The sequence below is a fragment of the Chinchilla lanigera genome, unplaced genomic scaffold (genome assembly GCF_000276665.1).
Source record: "Chinchilla lanigera isolate Chin_1 unplaced genomic scaffold, ChiLan1.0 scaffold00012, whole genome shotgun sequence".
In the NCBI taxonomy this organism is placed as follows: domain Eukaryota; kingdom Metazoa; phylum Chordata; class Mammalia; order Rodentia; family Chinchillidae; genus Chinchilla; species Chinchilla lanigera.
The window spans coordinates 9,072,821-9,092,278 of record NW_004955413.1 but is presented as its reverse complement, the minus strand read 5'-3'; the positions used below and the strand labels follow the sequence as shown (position 1 = coordinate 9,092,278).

The 19,458-nt window shown below is 37.6% G+C and overlaps 1 protein-coding gene across 1 annotated transcript in view; it reads left to right on the top strand.

The window, feature by feature from the left end:
• Lrp6 (low density lipoprotein receptor-related protein 6) overlaps window positions 1-11,378 on the top strand; it is a 156,744-nt gene extending 145,366 nt beyond the window's left edge. Inside the window, exons 19-23 of the mRNA XM_005378957.1 lie at window positions 1,143-1,253; window positions 4,685-4,915; window positions 6,469-6,605; window positions 7,194-7,291; window positions 10,571-11,378. Coding sequence (XP_005379014.1) covers window positions 1,143-1,253; window positions 4,685-4,915; window positions 6,469-6,605; window positions 7,194-7,291; window positions 10,571-10,865 — 872 coding nt within the window. The 3' untranslated portion in view covers window positions 10,866-11,378. The remainder of the gene's footprint in view (window positions 1-1,142; window positions 1,254-4,684; window positions 4,916-6,468; window positions 6,606-7,193; window positions 7,292-10,570) is intronic.
• Window positions 11,379-19,458: the final 8,080 nt, after the last annotated feature.

The following is a 19,458-nucleotide window of genomic DNA, read 5'->3' as shown; positions in this document are numbered from 1 at the left end:
CTACACTTGAGCCTTATCACAGATAGTGTTATACCTTGATTTTAATAGCCTTTATAAATACCCTGTAATGACTTTGGAAAAACAGGGAATGTTTGGAAATTTTGAAACTTACCATCACCACAGTGAAGCCCAGAGTTAAATAGACAACCTGTGGGCTTTAGACCCTGTATTCTGAACTTTTTTCAAATAAGCATCACTAGGTGTCATTTTTCAGTATGACATTTGAGCATATTGTAAGCATAATGTCATGTTCCAAATTATCTTAATTCATTTCACTTGCATGGCATTTATTCAGATTAGTAAGTATTTTAGTTAGCTTTCTGTTTCTAAATTCAGTGCCCAAAGCTAATTATGAAGGAAAAAATTTTACTTGCCCATAGTTCTGGAGATTCAGGGGCTTGACATTGGCATTAGCTGGGCTTTGGCAAAGGCATCATGGGAGATGAGCATGGTGACTAGAAGACTGAAGAGAGGAAGAGATCTCATCCCTAGATACGGAGCCAGAGTGAGGAGATGGTGTCAGGTTGTTCTTTTCATGACCGTCTCCCCTGAGGGCTAACTCAGAGTCCCTTGACTATACATACCTCAGTCCATTCTGAGAACAGGACCTTGGTGATCAACTAGGCTCCCTCCAGCTTTTAAAGATCCTAGCACCTTCATGTCATGCAGTACAGACTTCCACGCCTCTAGCACATGAACATTGGAGGAACTCAAATGATGGCAGTAAGGTCTGAAAACTGAGAAATAAGACCAAAAAATTAAGTCAGAAGTATGCAAAAATAGCTCTTGTTTTCAGTGCATCTGTATTGGTTGATTTATTTATTACAGTCTAAACTACCTTATTCTCTTCTTTCACTTACTAACCTTACACAGTATAAACAAACAAGGTCTATAGAGTTCTTTCAGGTAAACAACAAAAATTAATTATTAAAAGAGGAAATTTAAAGAACAAAGTAAGAAATCTCTTGCTGAATTCTTTTTACTCTTTCTTTTCTCTCTACTAGTGGAAATACCCAGAGACTAAAGTTAAATCTAAAAATCTAGTCTGGTTTTCATTCATATTGAGAAAGTACCTTTAGACTCTTGTTGAATTTGGCTTTATATGATGTTTAAAATGAGAAAATTATTTACATTTTTTCCAGTGCTTTGTTTAATTGATCAGTTCCGCTGTGGCAATGGCCAGTGCATTGGAAAGCACAAGAAGTGTGACCATAATGTGGACTGCAGTGACAAATCTGATGAACTGGATTGTTGTAAGTAAAAATGAAACCTTGTAAGTTACTCTTAAGGGAGAATTTTTTTAAATGGCTTTTTAAAATAAGTTTTACGTACAATAAAAGTTTCCTTATCAACAACAAGTATTAATAGTAAACTAGTTATTTGTGTTAGGGATTTTTTAAATTGTTTGCTTTTAATAATTCCTTAAAGATAGTAGTTTTTTTATGCATAAAAATACATAAATATTTAGTAAAGTGCCAGAAGAGAATAAACATTGTTCTCAAATAATTTAGATACATGAAAAATCATTTGGTCCGAACTTTGTTTCTGAATATTAGTTCACATTTAACTTCTTCCATGTTTCTTAAATTGTTTCCACAGTTTTCTCAATGGGCAAAAGACTGTGAAAGCTTTCTTAAAATGCAGCATGAGGATGCTTGGATGCTTGGGCGTATGTCTCCCTGGAGACATAGAGACAAACCCTGTAGTTTCTGAAATGTTCATCACAGTTGACCAACACCCTAAAATATAATATATTTAAAATTGATATACTGTACTATAGTTAATTCTGAATGGAATTCAACATAAGCCAGATTTACGGTATCAAAACCAATTTGATGGAAATTAGAAAAGTTCAAGTGGGATACTTTTAAGTTTTTAGATTCTGTTTGTTCATTCAACAAGCATTTACTATCTGGTGCTAGACATTGCTATATACTGAGGATACATTGTGGCTACACCAAGATTCTCAGAGTCTTCTATGGCTGAGAAAGTAGTAAGAATAGGAATTTTAGAACCATTTACACTTGATTTGAATCTTAGCTCTTTCCATCACCAGCAAATTATTTGTTCTGGTTAAGCCCTGGATTCCTCAGGATAATGATACTTAACCTGGTGATTGTGAGAAAATTTACTGATTTTAATGTCTGTCGTATTTAGCCTGGCTGATGCATTGTCTGGCTCATAGTAGGTACTTTTGATAATAGTATGGTGAGTAATACATATGAAAAATGTTACTAAGAGATCTGTACAGGTGGTAGTACAAAGGAGGGTAGGTAGTTTTTTAGGAATGGAATTGATCAAGGAAGGCTTTGTAGAAAAATGCTACTGAAGGTTGAGTCTTGATGACTGAAAGTGTTCATTGTGCAGATAAGAGCAGAAAGTGCATTCCAGGTAGGACTATCCTATTCAGAAGCAGAAAGGAGTGAAACCAGGCATCTTTGGGAAATGTAGATGGGACTGCCAAAATACACACTATGACTTAAGGGGTGTCAACAAGAAATAATAATATTGTAAGATCATAAAGATAAGATCTTGGGAGGACTTTGCTTTTCTTCTAAAAAACCTTCACAAGGGAGTCATTGACAGTTTTAAGAAAAGGATTAGCATGGCTACCACACAAATGCCAAAGCTGTACAGCAGATGTATTGAGAGTGGTAAGATTGTAGGCACAGAAATCTATTGGGCTTATTGTTTTCAAAGTTCTTTGGACCACATCAAGAGGAATACAAAGATTTGGATGCATATGTAAAGATCCAAAGTGTCACACAAGAGTATTTACCCAAATGATGTAGATTATGTTTTTTCTTTAATTTTTTTTAAATGCTGGTTGTAACCCACTGAATTGTTTTCATCATCTATGAATGACTTTTAGTCTGTAATTTAGAAGTGTTTAGGAGGCTGTTGTCACTTAGACAGAAGATGATGAAGATATAAATCAAGAGGAATGGTGTTGGTAAATAAAAAGAGCTTGTCAGCGCCTTAGATACGGCTGATAAGCTGACCCACAGATACCTTACTGAGTGACCAGAGTTATCAAGATACATAGCAAGGACCAAAAACTAAACTAATGTTTTCTGTTAATTTATTTTTGGTTTTACTTCACTTGCCTTTAGGCAGGTATGCACTTTAGAGTTTGCCATAGATCCCTTTGCTCTTTATTGACCACTGGAACATTTTGTTTATTTATGATCTACTTCTAGAATCAGTGGGAAATGACAGGTGGGAGTAGTGATGAACTCAGTTTAGGGTATTTTGCATTAGAGAGTCCAAAAATAAAAATTATAAAACTGGGAGACTGGTGTCTTAGAAGGCTTTTGAACAGCTATTTTTGAGAAGAAGACGGGAGTAAGTACCACCGAATGTGTAGAGAGTGAAATGGAGATAAGAGTTTATTGAATATAGCAGTTCTGAGAACTCTGATTTTTATTAGAGCAGTTTCAGTGCAGTGGGTGAGGATAGGAGCTGAATTCAGTGAGTTAAGATATGACCCAGAGCCTAGAAGTGGGTGGTAGTAAATGTAAACTGTTCGTTTTTTCCTTCTTTCTGTCCTTTTGTCTTCTGTGTTTTTGAGATAGGATCTTACTATGTGTTGCAGGCTGGGCTCAAATTCATGATCTTCTGTTTCATAAAGTGTTCTATTTTAAAGTTAGGAAAGGAATGCTGAAGCACTAACACTAAAAAGGAATAGAAAAGTTGGAATGTTGCTGGAAAAGACTAAAGAGAGTCTGCCTCAGATTGCATAGGCTAATTTCTTACTGAAGCCCCTATGTGTGATGTAACTTACTCATTTTTGTTTGTTTCTGTTAGATTACTTGTTACATCAGAGGTGCGTTTAGCTGGAGATTTGAGGTAGAAAGAAGCGTTTCAAAAAGGATTTACAATTGTGAGATCTAAATTAAGTAGAATGAAAGAATTTTCCTTCAGAGGAGAGTTACTACTGTACATTTGATAAGCCCTTTTGTTCCTTCCTTCTACCTGTGATGTTATGCACCCTCTACTTCTTTCTTCAAAACTCGAGTAGCTTAGGGACCCAGGGATGGTGACTGTCCTGAGAAGCATCCTCCTCTAGTGGCCTGGCCTTTTCTCCACAAATCCTCTGATAATTAAGTGTTAGAGACCTGTGTTCCTTGCTCTTGACATTCAGACAGCCTAAAGACAGCAGCATATGGGACCTCAGAGCCCAGGCTCATCTGTAGTTTCTAATTTTCTTTCACTGGGCCTAAATATTACTGTTTAAACCTCAAATCTAACAAGTACTCAGAGCTGCTTTTTGTCTTCTTCACCATTCCAGGTGAAATATTTGATGACTTTTCTTGGTCTATTCCTTCTGACCTAAAATTTTCCCTGAAATTCCAAAATAACTTTGATTTTTGTAATACTGAAAATGAAGTAGATTTTATCCATATATGAATGTAAAACTTAATGGTGTTTAAATATGTACTTACCATTTTTGTTCCCATTAATTTACAATTATACTTCCTAGTCTGTTTAATTTTTCTCAGTTAATGGTAGTTTATTTTGATTCCTAATGATAATTTAATTCATATTTTCATGGGGCATATATATATATATCCATAAAAAAATTATATTTACAAATTGTTTATAGCTTCACATCCTTTTTGTTGCTATTTTGAATGCATTGTTATTTTTCCATTAGATAATTATACAGCATTTCTCATTTTAGATCCAACTGAAGAGCCAGCACCACAGGCCACCAACACGGTTGGTTCAGTAATTGGAGTGATTGTCACTATTTTTGTGTCTGGAACTATATACTTCATCTGCCAGAGGATGTTGTGTCCACGCATGAAGGGAGATGGGGAAGCTATGACCAATGACTATGTGGTTCATGGACCAGCGTCTGTGCCTCTTGGTTATGTGCCACACCCGAGTTCTCTGTCAGGGTCTCTTCCAGGTGAATTAAGACGGACCCATCAAGTTTTAGTTTCTAGCAGAATTACTACATTTCCATTATAGACACAAGATGTTACTTAGAGTTGATTCAAACTAGATTATTTGTGTTTAAAAAATTACAAGAACAAATGTTATTACTTCTAGCACCTTCTCTTTATGCAAAAGGCCATAGGTACAGTATAGCAGAAATTGGTACAATTTGCATTGGTACAGTGCAAACACACTAAGCCCCCAGTTGTCCTTTTGGAGACACAATACACTGAAAAGAGAATTCGCTGGTCTGTTGTGAAGAGCTGCAAGTTAGAAAACGTATAGATTCACAACCAGGGCACTCTAGCGCTGCTGTCAGGATAAACCTCCCTTCAGCAATCAAAAATTTGGAACCAAGTAACAGCAGGGAAAGATACACTATCATGTTTTCTGTGATTTAGAGATGACAGAAGGGTCAGTGGTGCTGCTTTTGTCACAGCCACGTGTACAAAGCTTCTATGCTTGGGTAGGCCATATTGCTCTAGGAAAGCACAGCTTTATTGTCAGTGTTTCTTGGTGCCCTTAGTGAAAAGCTTTCCTTTTAATGAAAATAGAGAAGGGGGTGCCAGGCCAAAGACTTCTGAAAATAGGAATTTAGGCCAAGTAAAACTTTTAAGTAAACACATCGAATTTCAGCTGACAGTGTTTCCTTGTTGCCATACCTATTTTCAGCAAGTGAAATTTGGAAAGCTACTTGGAAAAAATAGAATTTCTTCCTTAACATTAGTAGTTTTGAGTCTAGCAGTACTTGCATCCAGTGAGCAAAGAAATACTGCCCATGCGTTATTTTATGCCCCCAAAAATAGCTGTTTCCTTTTGAAAAGTCTCACTATTTAATCCGTGCTGCTTTATAACCTTCACCCTTCACAGTCCTGTTTCTTCAGCTCTGTCCAGGCTGTTGAAAACCTCATTAGGGAGCAGGTGGGAACTCTTGGCCTTATTCTAGGCCTTCTGTCAATGGAAGCATTCACTTCTAAGGAACATTCTCTAGAAGTTCCTTATTCATTAACCATTTCCAATTATTATTGGGAAAAGAGGGCGTATGTTTTTAAATTGACTATTTTACTGTGACTATTGGTGTTGTCTTAGTTATTTACATGGTGAGACACAGTACCTGATACCCACAACTCCAAGGTCTGTCCTGGCTCACAGTTTATAGAGGTTTCAGTCCATAGTTGACTGACAGGAGAAACAGCCCATGGCATGGTGGTGGGAGGCAGAGAGAGATCAAGGGAGGCGGGAGGGAGAGAGACTCTTCCAGGCCACACACCCAGTGACCTGCCTCCTGTGGCCGGGTTTCACCTCCCAACATCATGCTGAGCTGTAAGCTCATCAGTGGACTACTCCACTGATGAGCATCAAGCCCTCGTGATCCAATCATCACCCAAAGCCCACCTATGATCACATGAAGCTTTGGGGGCACATGTAGATATGAGCCATAACCAGTGTTTGTAACTAGTATTGAATAAAGTTTTATTCGTAATAGATCTTACTCATCTTCAGTTTTTATTCCCTTTCTGTTAGGAATGTCTCGAGGTAAATCAATGATCAGCTCCCTCAGTATCATGGGGGGAAGCAGTGGACCCCCTTATGATCGAGCACATGTCACAGGCGCATCATCAAGCAGTTCTTCCAGCACCAAAGGCACTTACTTCCCTGCAGTAAGCAGTCTGTTTCGCTTTGTTCTTCTCTGAATAGTAAAATACTAAAATCTCATTTGAATGTGGGTACTTGGTAATAATAATGTAGAAGTAGTTTTTTAATACAGAATTTGGGATATGAAGCTTGAGCAATTCACCACCACCACCTTGTGTTTATAAATAACCAAGATATTTGAAAGCAGTGGGCACTGACTTCACATTTCAAATAAATATCTTGAAAGATTTAGAACCTTCATTTCTTAACTTCCTAAAAAAATAAGTATACCTAGACTTTTTCATGTATCTGTCATTTTTATCTGAACATGTATAATTTTAAAAAACTAAAATCCAGCTCTGTTGAACTTAAACACATGATTTGAAGGTAATAGATTTTCCTTTAATCCTTTTGTGCTGTTTAGCCTCAATGAAATTATTTTAGTGAAGGGAGAGCCAAAGTTCTCAAGTACTGTTTGAGGTCAGTTCTTTAGAAAAGGAGGTTTGTGCTAACAGTCCCTGGAAAGCAATACGATTAGAAGATGAAAGAATGTCTATGTCTCTGTCTGGCTTAGAGTATTGTTACTTTAATATTTTAATTATTTTTCCTTTTAGATTTTGAACCCACCACCATCCCCTGCCACAGAGCGATCACATTACACTATGGAATTTGGTTATTCTTCAAACAGTCCTTCTACTCATAGATCGTACAGGTAATATACCACATCCTCTTAATGGAAATGGAAATGCTTACCACAAAGAAGCAAACTGGGCGTGGTGGTACATATCTATAATTCCAGCTACATGCAGGGGATGAAGCAGGAAGATAGCAGGTTCAAGGCTAGCCTGGTCAGTTTAGTATGACCCTGTCTCAAAAAATAAAATAAAAAGGGTTGGGGGTGTGGCTCCTTGGTAGAATGTTTGCCTACCGTACATGAGATCATGGGTTTGACGTGCAGTGTGGGGAAGCAAAAAAAAGGGAAAGACTCCACTTGGGGGCTTGATGAAGTCCCAAATGAGAAGTCGACAGTCACTGGCGAGAGAATGTTGGCAATGCTGATGTTGCCTCTCTTGACAGTTTTTCTTTCAGGGCATTTTACTTTGTTTTTTTAAGGACCCCAGATGCTGGCTTTAGAGTAATAATGGAGGCAGAAGCCTATAAGCACTTGGGAGGCTGAGGTAGGAGGATTACCACAAGTCTGAGGCCAGACTGGGTTACATAGTGAGTTCAAGACCGGCCTGAACCACATAGTGAGATTCTTCTGTCAAAAAAAATAAATAAATAAAACAAGAGCAATGAAAGAGAGTCCAGGTTTTGGCCGTGTTTTTTTTTTTTTTTGGTGTGGGGGAGGTGGTTGTTTGTTTGTTGTTTGTTTTTTGAGACAGTTTTGCTTTGTAGTGGCTGCCCTTGAAACTCATAGCAATCCTCCTTCCTCAGCTTCCCAAGTGCCAAGATTATAAGTGTGTACCACCACACCTTGCTTTTGGCAGTGTTCTGATGAAATTTTACCCACCAAAGTGACTGATTCTAAATAAATTACTTCTTGTGTTAAGTAAGATTGATACTCTAAGGATAGAATATTAGGGCCATGTGGTGGTATATGCCTGTAATCCCATCTACTCTGGAGACTGAGGCAAGATGATCTGAAGTACAAGGCTAACCTGGACAATTTTGCAAGACCCTGTCTCAAAAAATAAAAAGGGCTGGGAAAGTAGCTCATTTGTAGGGTGCCCCTAGATTCAATCCCCAGCTCCTCCCCACCCCCAAAAAGGGAACATAATGGAATATTGGGCTAGGACTGGTTTAGAGAGTTGGAGAGCTGTCATCCAGCAGGGCGTCTTAAGAGTACAAGATTTGAGAGAATTGAAGAAAACTTACAAGGTCAGCCCTTGCTTACGTGTGTTATTGTGATCTGGAATGAAAGATTTCTCATGATGCGTGGAATAAGTTAAGACTAACTAAAATAAAATGAAGTATATTTGTCAGCTACAACAGGGGAAATGGTATCTTTCTACTAATTTGTGAGTCTATAGAGCATGGTGACAGGTCAGTTAATATTTTGTCTTCCACTTCATTTGAAAGGCAGTAAAAATCAACAGCTTTGTATATAGAGTGCTGTTTGTGAGCATCCCTCAGTGCTCACCTTCCTGATGAGGTGTTTCCTAGCATTTCAGTCAAGTGGACCTGACATAGCCCCATTCATGCATGGAAATACAGTGGAAACTAGAGTATCGTTCGGAATTCCCTTTTCAGTTGAGATAAGACTATTTGACATAGGCTTGGCTCTTAACTAATTGTTTTTCTGATTGTTATAATGTTGCTGTCCCTGCTAAGAGTTGGTTCTAAAAAGCCACATAAAAAGTGGAAGTCTGAAAGTAGAAAAGCAAAAGGAAAGATCTGAAAATTTATTTTAAAAACTTACCTACTTTCATTCAAATTGAATAAAAGTTTGTTCAAAAATAAATATAATCACACTTAAAACAATTTTTATTTAACCACTCTGTGTCTCAAATTAAGCTCAATTTCTGTTTCCTCTTTATTGTTGAGATCTGTCTCATCTGGCACTTAGAATTTTGTTAATACACCCCCTTATCCCATGAAAATGGAAGTATTTGCCCTTTAAAAAGAGAAGTAGGAAATTTCACCAAGGCTTGACACTTGTTTGGATAAATAGATAAAAAAAATCAAAAACCCTTAAGACAGCATGTCAGTACTAATAGTAAAAGCTTTGAGAATCTGCTCAACAAGTCATGTAACCTAGGATCTTCTGGCAGACATTTCTGTTGAGTCCAGGAGGAGTGACAATAGATGGTTTGTATCCTGGGATACTATTCTGTATATTTTATGCATTAGCCTGTCAGTTTTTCACGCTATTACCCATTCTCTCACAGCCATTTGATTTGGTGAAAAAGCTTATGCATAAACCTTTGACTGGGTAAATATGAAACAAGTAACCTTTATCATACTCAGACTAAAGATGTATAAGAAGTCACAAATAGAAGTAGGAAAGACAGCAAACTCAGCACTTTATGTCAGCTCTTATCATCACAAGTACATTATTCTCTTTTTATGCTTTCCTACAAATTTACCAACTGTGGATCACTTCAAAGGCTAAACAAGTGTAAGAAATACATTAGGTCTCTGAAATATGTATTGTAAAATTCTTTGGCACTTTATGTGTATTTAAAATTTATCATTTTGATGTTCAGTTGAATCTGCTCTTAGGACATTAATACCCATCTTTACACAGAGAATCAAAACTATTTCCCCAAATGAGTTTCTTCTCCTGATCATATTTGGTAGTGGGGTAGTTATACCCTCAGGCTGTCTACTGAAATTCAGCCTTGGTTGTACAGTATTTGACTTTAAAAGAGGAAATAAAGTTTTCAGATATTAAATTATCTTTTAGGTAAATTATGGCACACTTAAAGAATGCTAACATGTTTGAGTAGGTGAAACTGTAAGGACTCATTCTCATAGTCTGTGAAACTGCAGAAATTCTTCTCTTTTCTGTAAACTAAGTACAAGATGAAGAGATTTTCTAAAGATGACCATGAAGTAGAACTTCGTGGGGTTTTTTGAGTTGTGCTTTTTTTTTTAAATGTGGTGCTGGGCATCAAAACCAGGGCCTCATGTATGCTGAGCACATGCTTAACCACTGAGCTACAGCTGCGGCCAAGTACAACTTTGAATAGTCCTGTTTAATTCAGTGATACAGTTTAATTTCAAGAATTTGGAGCATATCCGCAGACTAGATTGATTCACCTGTTCTCCTATCCTGTCCATTTTTACTTGTCTCTGCATTTACAAATGTGAGAATACATGTTGTCTTCCTCAGCCATTGAAACTTGCCTCTTGATCTGGGCAGATTTAAAATGTAATAGCTCAAAGTTTTCAAAGGGAAGTTTACATCTCATATCTCTGAAGTCTGAGAAGGAGAGTTACTTTTCTATAAAATTAACAGGTTCTCTTTACTTTTCCCCTGTACCAGTTACAGACCATACAGCTACCGGCACTTTGCACCCCCAACCACACCCTGCAGCACAGATGTTTGTGACAGTGACTATGCTCCTAGCCGGAGAATGACCTCGGTGGCAACAGCCAAAGGCTACACCAGTGACTTGAACTATGACTCAGAACCTGTGCCCCCACCTCCCACGCCCCGAAGCCAGTACTTGTCGGCAGAGGAGAACTATGAAAGCTGCCCCCCTTCTCCATACACAGAGAGGAGCTACTCCCACCACCTGTACCCACCACCACCCTCGCCCTGCACAGACTCCTCCTGAGGAGGGGCCCTCCTCCTCTGACTGCCTCCGCCATGAAGAATGTAAATACACATTTGGTTGAGATCTGGAGGGGGGGAGGGAACTATTAGAGAAAGATGAGGCAGACCATGTACAGTTAAAGTTATAAAACGGGGTAAGGAATACTGGAGATATTTGTACAGAAGAAAAGGATATTTATATATTTTCTTAAAACAGCAGATTTGCTGCTTGTGCCATAAAAGTTTGTATAAAAAGTAAATTTGTACTAAAGGTTTTATTTTTGCAAACTGAACACACAAAGCATGCCTTAAACCCAGTGAAGTGACCGATACAAAGGAGACGGGAGTGATAAAGGCATCACTGACCAGGGATGTCTGGGCTTTATTGATACCAAAAACTTTGAAAAAAGAAAAAGAAGAAAAAAGTCTATTCCAGAGCAGCAAACCACAGATACTTGGAAGTAGCCAAATAGCCTTCATGTTAACTAACATTTGAGGGCCAAGTTAAGAAATCATGAAAGGAAAAAAAAAAAAATAATACTAATATTGACAAAGGGCTTTGTTTTCTCTAGGGATCCAACAATTTTAGTAAGGAAAATATATTTACAAAACTGTATTCTGGGCGCTGCTGTTGTGGGAGAGCTCTGCTGTCTGTAAGACACCGTAGGGCTATGTGTGCGCGTCTTCCGTCCCTACCTTAGAGCCCACACCTCTGTCAAAATGAAAGGTTTTTCTGTTTGTTTCCACACTGCCACCTCCCCTTGCAACTCTATAGGCCATTTTTGCCCTGAGATCATGATTTATTCAAGCTTTGAACAGTTGATTAAATGGAATTTTCAAAATTTAGGGCTTGATTCTTATATTTTACTAGCTCCATTCCCCAGCAAGCTTAGCTCTTCAATTTGACCACTGTTGTTGCTTAATGGTAAAACGTTGACCATTTTATCAGTCCTCTTCACTTCCAAGATTATTTTAGTGCTCAATAAAATGTCTTTTTTACAACACGTATAGACAGTGTTTAAGAATGATGTCTAACCATTATGTTTTTGTTGTAAATCATATATCCTTGCAGTACTTTCAGCATATAATATCACAATATGAAATCATTTTTTATATATTTTTGAGTAAAACATTTAATATGTTCTGGTTAGAGAAAATTATTTAAAAAGAGCTTGTGTGTTACCATTAGCTTTTCCTATATTAACAGTTTGTGACATTTTCATGTTCTTTAGACCGAGTTTTCTCAGAATGATGTCTACATACATACCTCTTCTAATGTGTGACATGAGTTTAATACCTTCCTGTTACCCACTGTGAATGTTAGGTTTTTTCAAATTATCCGCAAATTATTCTTACAATATTCTCATGTATTTTTATGTGTGTTCTCTCTTATCCCATTATGGAGTAAGATAATTTAAGAAATTTAACAATGGGAATTAAATGAGAAGATAAACTTAACTTCTCAGCTATCAGAAGTTGGGTGGAGGGGAATAATAGAAGTCTCTTATGTAACCTGCCTGACCTGCTGTCATGTATGGTACTGGGGCTGCTACATCTTCAGCTATCAGGGCTGACCTGTGGAATGATTCTAGCACTGCTCTGCCTCCTTGCCAGAAGTTAGCTTCCTGCTTTTTACGTGTGTCTAGCGCTGCTCTGCTAAAATTGAATGTGTTTTTTAAACTAGTGTGCTTTTACGTTAATAGAGATACTGGTGAGTTAGTTCATTCTGTCTCTGTGTCTGTCTCTGTCTCTCTCTGTTTCTCTCTCTCTAACTCTGTATTGGTGAGACCTCTCTGGTAATCAGAGCTCCCCTAAAAATGTCAACAGAAATAAAGATTCAGCATTTTGGCAGAGACGAAGTAACTTTTCAAGCAACTTAAAAATACATAAGTAACGTTTTTAAAGAGGAAAAAATGTGGTTTCAGACTAATGCTCAGAATGTTGGGAGCAACTTAAAAGAGCCAGGTGCACTTGATTTGCTATATACAAATGGTGATCCATCAGTGTCTTTTATCTCAGTCAGACAAGTATTGCCTCTTCCTGTTGCTGGAACAAAGTGCTTCACTGTCTAAGACAAAGTGGACATTGAACTTCCGATCTGTGACACATGGGTACTGGATGTTTCAATGAAGATGGGAAGGTTAGCAATAACTGGGTATTAATTAGAGTTCGAGAATTCTATGTTTACATGTTTAACGTGCATCTTTACCTGGTGGGCTTCCCGTGTGGAAACTTGCACTATAATGAACTAAGAAGAATATTGCCTTGTTTTATCCCAGTCCAAGTGCTTGTACTGCGAAGGCAATGGCCTCTTCTTGCAAAATACTAATTTGTGTGCCAATTTGTTTTGAAATTATTTGAAGGCAGTGCAGCTTAATCTCAGTATCCTCTTTCTGGGATCATTGGGATAGATTCTTGATATTTCTGAGAGTACTTTTAATGAGAGGATTGTCCAATTTGGAAAAGTTAGTGATCCTCAGGTTATATGGACAGTTAAGCATAAGTAAAATATATCTTGATTACTAAACATGAGAGCTTTAATTGGAAAAATTGAGAAAAATGAACATGAGAACATAAGTTGGGAAAAAGTGCAAAAAGATGATAAGCTTAGTGTATCATGAGAGTCACTTCAGCAGAAAAAATGAATAGAATTTAATCTAATCTTTAAATTCAAGAGTATTTTGAACATCTTGAATTATGCATACTTACTGATAATCAAATCTTTGGGAAATGAGCTTTGACATCACATACTGTGCACTGCAGCGAGCTCTTTGGTATTGGTCTTCTGTGACCAAGGTTCTCAACCTGGCTGCCTCAGTGCCCAAGGGGTTTGCTGCCTGTTCACGAGGAGACTGTAATTCGTGTCTTGCTGCCTGGTGGCTCTGATTTGAACATGTTGCATTCCCACTGGTGGTTCAAGCTGGCAGAGGCAGTGGCACATTCACACAAGTCACTGAATGGTGTTCTCTCAGTATTAATTTTGCTTCTATGAAATTTTATTATGCCTTTTGCACTTGCTGCCATTCTTCTATACTACGTATTAGTGGTGTCTGTTCGGCTGAAAAGTGTAATTATTTTAATTCCAATATAAAAACACTTCGTGATATACCACCAAAGTACAACCTGATCCTTTAAGAAGTTTGAGAAAAGGGACAGTAAGTTATTTAGAAATGAAGGCTTCAGTTAAAATACATCTACATCTAATATAGGCTAATAATTTGGGGAAGGATTTTTTGTTTTGTTTGGGTTTGTTTTTTTTTTTTAAATAGCCTCTATGTAGCTCAAGCTGACCTTGAATACATTATATAGCCCAGGCTGGCCTCAAACTTGGAATTCTTCTCCTCAGTCTCCTGAGTGCTAGGATTATGGTGTTCATCACTACACCTGGCTAGGAGGATTGTTCAGTCAGTAAAATTTTAGGTAATTTAGAGTTTTATTTGTTCATTTTAAAATACCCTGAAGTCAATGCTTTGTATAAGGGAAACTCATTCAGTATTTAAGTTGTAAAAATAGTATCTGTTTTAGGTAGCAATTAGTTTTGGGAAAACATTTTTTTCTGTAAAGGCACATTAATGAAGGCTATTTAAAGTAGAATTAATAACTGCAGCCTACCTACACTGTTAATGAAATGTGTTAAGTGACCTGATAGGAATAGTCACAGTAGAGTTGAGAGAGGCTCGCAGTGTCTTCTCTGGAGGAGGTGGGCTGCTTAGATCAAAGTGTTAGAATGTAGTTTTTTAAAAAAATAGTTGTATTTCTTGCGTGGGAAACCTTGCAATATCCAGAAACAAAAATTTTGGACTTTTCACACCCCCATGTATGTCATGATTTTGCAGTGCTTATAGCTACATATATATCCATAGTTTATGTGGAATATTGGATATCGGTGTATGGATATTAGTTGGTCAACTAATAATTAGGATCCACATATGAGACTGTAGCTGGACATGGACATGGACTGAGTCCTAAAGAAGTTTATAATCAAGTTTTTAAAACATGAGATTTTTTATTTTAAAGTTCTGGAGATTGAGCCCAAGGCCGTTTCAGCTTTTTTTTTTTTTAACTTTTGTGGTAGGGTATTTTTAAGTAAATAAGTTGCTCAGACTTGTGAGCCTCCTGCCTCAGTGCCCCAGAGTGCTAGGATTACAGGTATATGGCTGTACCTTCTTAAACTCAAAAAAATTAATTTTATTTGGTGTCCTTTCCTTATCTCAAGCCTAAAAATAGTCCAAGAAAAATACTACGATGTTAGAAAGCACTAGTAGTTTGTGTGTGATTTCTGACTTCAGGAGGGTGTCATTATTCTGTCTCAAAATTTGGTTTTTGTAATTCAGACTTTGAGTGAAGGACTTTGTTTGAACTTCAACATAAAAATTGTACATTTATAACTTCTTAAAAATTTAAATGATGGCCATTGAGACTCCATATCCTCAGGGTATTTCTCTTTCATTTGATTTCGTATCTTATTAGATTAACCCTGTACCTGAGTGGAAAGAGAGGTAGATTTGTAGATTTCTCTTAATGACTTAGAAAATCAAAATAGCTGACTCCACCCTCACTCTTTTATTGAGGTAAACTATATCATTTTCTCTTTCATAAGAAATTTTTAAATCATTGTTTTATTGCTGAAAAGTATCATCATGACTTTATAGAATGAATTACAGACTCAAAGATTTCTTATACTCAGAAGTAGAATATAGATTTCACTAACCAGTAGATTAACCATGGTACTTAGAATTTTCCCAGAAGTTAACACCAAAGAATTATAGACAACATACTTTTGCTTCACTGTCCATTTGGGTTGTTTGGTTTTTTAATTAAGTGTATTGAGGAAATAGAGATATTAATCGATGGAGCTAGATATATCTATTTATATCAAAGCCTAAATGGGGGTATTAAAAGAAATATAAAGCAAAGAAAATCTGATTCAATCCAGTATTACATGGAGTTAAGTGTCCGGATTATTGAAAACTGAAGAGAGGAAAGAGGATACTATGAAGCTTAAACTGGACTAGCCTTAACTTGCAAGTGAAGGATCTGGTGCTGCTTTCGGATGTTTATCCTTTATGTTTTTAAATTTTTTCTTAAGCTTTAATATTCGTCATTGTCTTAAAGTCAACTGGTGTTTCTTGTTCATCGACTTTGGTACGATGGTGCTTTGCAAGGATGTATTTATATTATAATGACCAACATTTGGTCAGCCCTTGTCCACTTACTTCCCCCTTTTTGTAAAATAAGTGCTTTAATTATAACTGTATAAAAATACCTTGTATAAATCCCCTTTTTGATTATTACAATAAGCTGAATTGTAACAAATGAAATGTTGATTTTTATAATAAAACAGTGGAAAAATAAAAGTGTCATTTCTTTGCAGCAAGAAATTAAAACGGTATATGTTTGTGCTTTGCTGTGATATAAAGATTGTAGTGTAAACAGCTTTATTTGTGTTTCAAATCTGCTGTATGAGAGATTTGGGAAGGGCAGGGCTGGGGCTACTTCCTTGCTGAGGGTGCCTGATTGAGAACGGAGAGTAAGAAAACAGGCTGTTCTTGTTTTCAGTGAGTGGGAGTCCTGATGTGGAGTTTGAGCAACACTCCCTTCCTGTCTCTCCAGTTAGTTTTTAAAATGAACCTTGGTCTTCCTGCTGTAGAGCCAAGCATGGTGTGTTAATGCTTCTTCCATGAGGGTAGTTATGGTAAAACTATTGAGTGCCTGAATTCCCAGGTCCCAGCCTGCATGTGAGCCTACTGCTCTGCTAAGAAAGGAAAACTGCTTTGTTTTATGCAGTAGTAGAACTCAAATGTCAGATGGGTAAGTGGAAATTAAATTCTGATATAATGTCCTTCCTTAGCAGGAGTTCTAAAATAAGCTTATCTTCACTCTTGTGGATTTTACCTGTTCTTTCCCCTGGAGGGAGAAATCATACAGGCCCAGTTAAATCAAAGAAAGGAAAGGCACAACTCTAGTTTGCCTGAATTGAAGGTAGTGTCAATTTAGCTAGGCACCCCCGTAGTCCCAGCTGCTGGAGAGTCCAAGGTAAGAGGATTTCAAATTCCAGACCAGTCTGGGCAACTTAGCAAGACTGTCTCAGTATAAAAGGAGGCTGATGGTGTAGCTCAGCAGTAGAGTACTTGCCTGTGTAAAAGCCTTAGGTTCAACCCTAATACCACAGGAAAGGGGTAGGGGAGTGGGAACCTTGTGATTCATTTTGGGTCTTTCTTTCCCCAAATAGGTTTTCAGAGACATTTACACAGCCCTTTTCATGTTAACTCTTTGTCTTAAATATGGTTGCCTTGTTTCTGTAAATTTAATTCGAATGATGAATTACGGTGCTCAAATCTTGGTTCCATCATTTATACCATTGTGCAATCTGAATGATCCTTTCCCCCTTCATGGGAAATTTTCTATTTGAGATTTACATTTACAAATTCAGATTTAATAGAAAATCTTCTCCAATAAAGAGGCCAAAGGTGAAGCATAATTTTATTAATATTTGGCCTGCATTTTTGTGCACCAGACACTGGGCTGTGTCTTATTACCCCTCCCCCAAGTAATCAAGTCGTTAATAACCAAACTTGACAGGAAATGCCCGATTTGAGCATGAATAGCTCCAGTGCACTTTTTTTTTTTCCAGGCAGCTGCTTTTTATTTATTTCTTTAATGGCACATGTTTGTAGTATATAATGATTACATTTATCCTGGAGAGTTGGTACATGTACATGACATTTCTTAATTTTCTTTTACCCCCCTCCAGTGCAAAATTTTGATCAGAAACATGTTGGCAGTAATGGGCAGAGGGAAAAGGACATAGTTAGATTCTACTGTCATATATTGAATAGTTGTCAAGGTATGTCTGGAGTGACACTCTCTTCTCTACCTATATTGCAATTTTTTTGTTTTAGTTTATTATAGACTTTTTTATGTGATCCAGAGAGATGCTTACACATAGTGCCTTCAAGGCAGTGCATAATATTACAAAGTAGGGTCTGCTGGAGTCCAAACTCCTGTGGTACCCTATTCCGTGCAGGTGCCCACTCAATTCTTAAATTGCCCCTGGGCCCTTGCTCTCCTTCCCAGAGGAATTTCTGCCTCAGCAGAGACACCCCGTGCCTGTGTTACATCACAAGCTGTGTGGGTAGAGAGAAGTGATTATCTTGAGAGAGTGACTTCCGATCATCCCTCCAAAGTTGCCCCCACTACCCTCACTCAGTTGTGTAGCCTTGAAGTTCCATGTTTTGCACAGTGATTATGCAATTTTTTCTGTGGGAGTCCATGAGGAGAGGATTAGAACCCCAAGTTCTATGCAATGCAATTCTTGATTCCAACTCAGTTTTCTAATAGTTCTAGATCTATTCATATATTCTATTTTTTCTTTTTTTTTTCTTCTTTCCAATTTTAGTATATGTGTTGCTGAAGTGAGCACTCCTCCCTCTTTCTTTTTCTTTCCTCTTTTCTTTTTTCTTTCTTTCTTTGGATTACATGCAGGGTCTACTGAGCTACATATCCAGCCTTTTGAGACCGTCTCACCAAGATACGAAGTTGTCCAGGCTGAGCAGTGATGCTCCTACCTCAGCCTCTCAGAGTGGCATTATAGGCATGCTTCATTATGCCCGGCTTCTTATGTCATTTTCAGTCATTTGTGTTTTTCAAGAAATTTATTCATTGTATGTAAGTCATTGATCATCAACATAAAGTATGTGCCTTATCCTTTTAATTTTAATGTCTTCATTTCTGACTGATAATTTGTGCCTTCTCTGATGGACGTCGGAACACATTACTCGCGAAGTATGGCATCTTGCCATGGTGAATAAGCTGAAGGAGTTGGAGGAATTGGAAGAAACTATAGAAGCAGAATTGGCTTTCTGACCCCTCTCTCATCCATCTCCCTCAAAGCAAGGTCAGAAAACCTAGGAAAGATTTTCTGATTCCACCCTGAAGCAAAGGAAAAGAATATTCTCATTTCTAAATATGAAGGATCACAGAGAAGACTCTAACTGGTTTTGGTAAGTTTCCCCCAGTTTATAACATTAGATCAGACCCTTTTCCCTATCATATTTTTGTACTCTTCATCAAAACTTTTATAAAGTACTAATAGTTATCTGTTTCTGTGGGTTTTCATTTTCTTTACAAAAATTGGTGTGTTGGGGCTGGGGAGTTAGCTCAGCGGCAAAGCACCTGCCTGGCAAGTGCGAGGTCGTGAGTTCGACTCCTGGTACTGGAAAAAAACAAAAAACAACAAAAGAATTGTTGTGTCACCTGAAGTGTGTATGTTTGGATGGTTTCCTCTTACCAACCTGTCTTGTTACAAGGACCTCAGCACAAACCTAGGAGGGGTAGAGAAAAAGCGTCGTCATTATAGTTTGTGTCTAGATGTCCCTCATGCAGTCATGTGGGGTGGGTTTTTCAGGGGTGGATGAATCTAGAGTTTGTGATTGATTCATTGTCAAGTGCTGGGATTAAGGGTGTGAGTGCTATACCTATGTTGGGCTGGTGTCCTCCATGTAATATAAGGGACAGAAAGAGGCTTGTCCCTTCCTTCTCTGGCTTGCTTTTGCTCTCTTCTGCTGCTATGAACTGTTGCCCTCTGCTTTGTGCCATCCTGCCTTGGAGCCAGC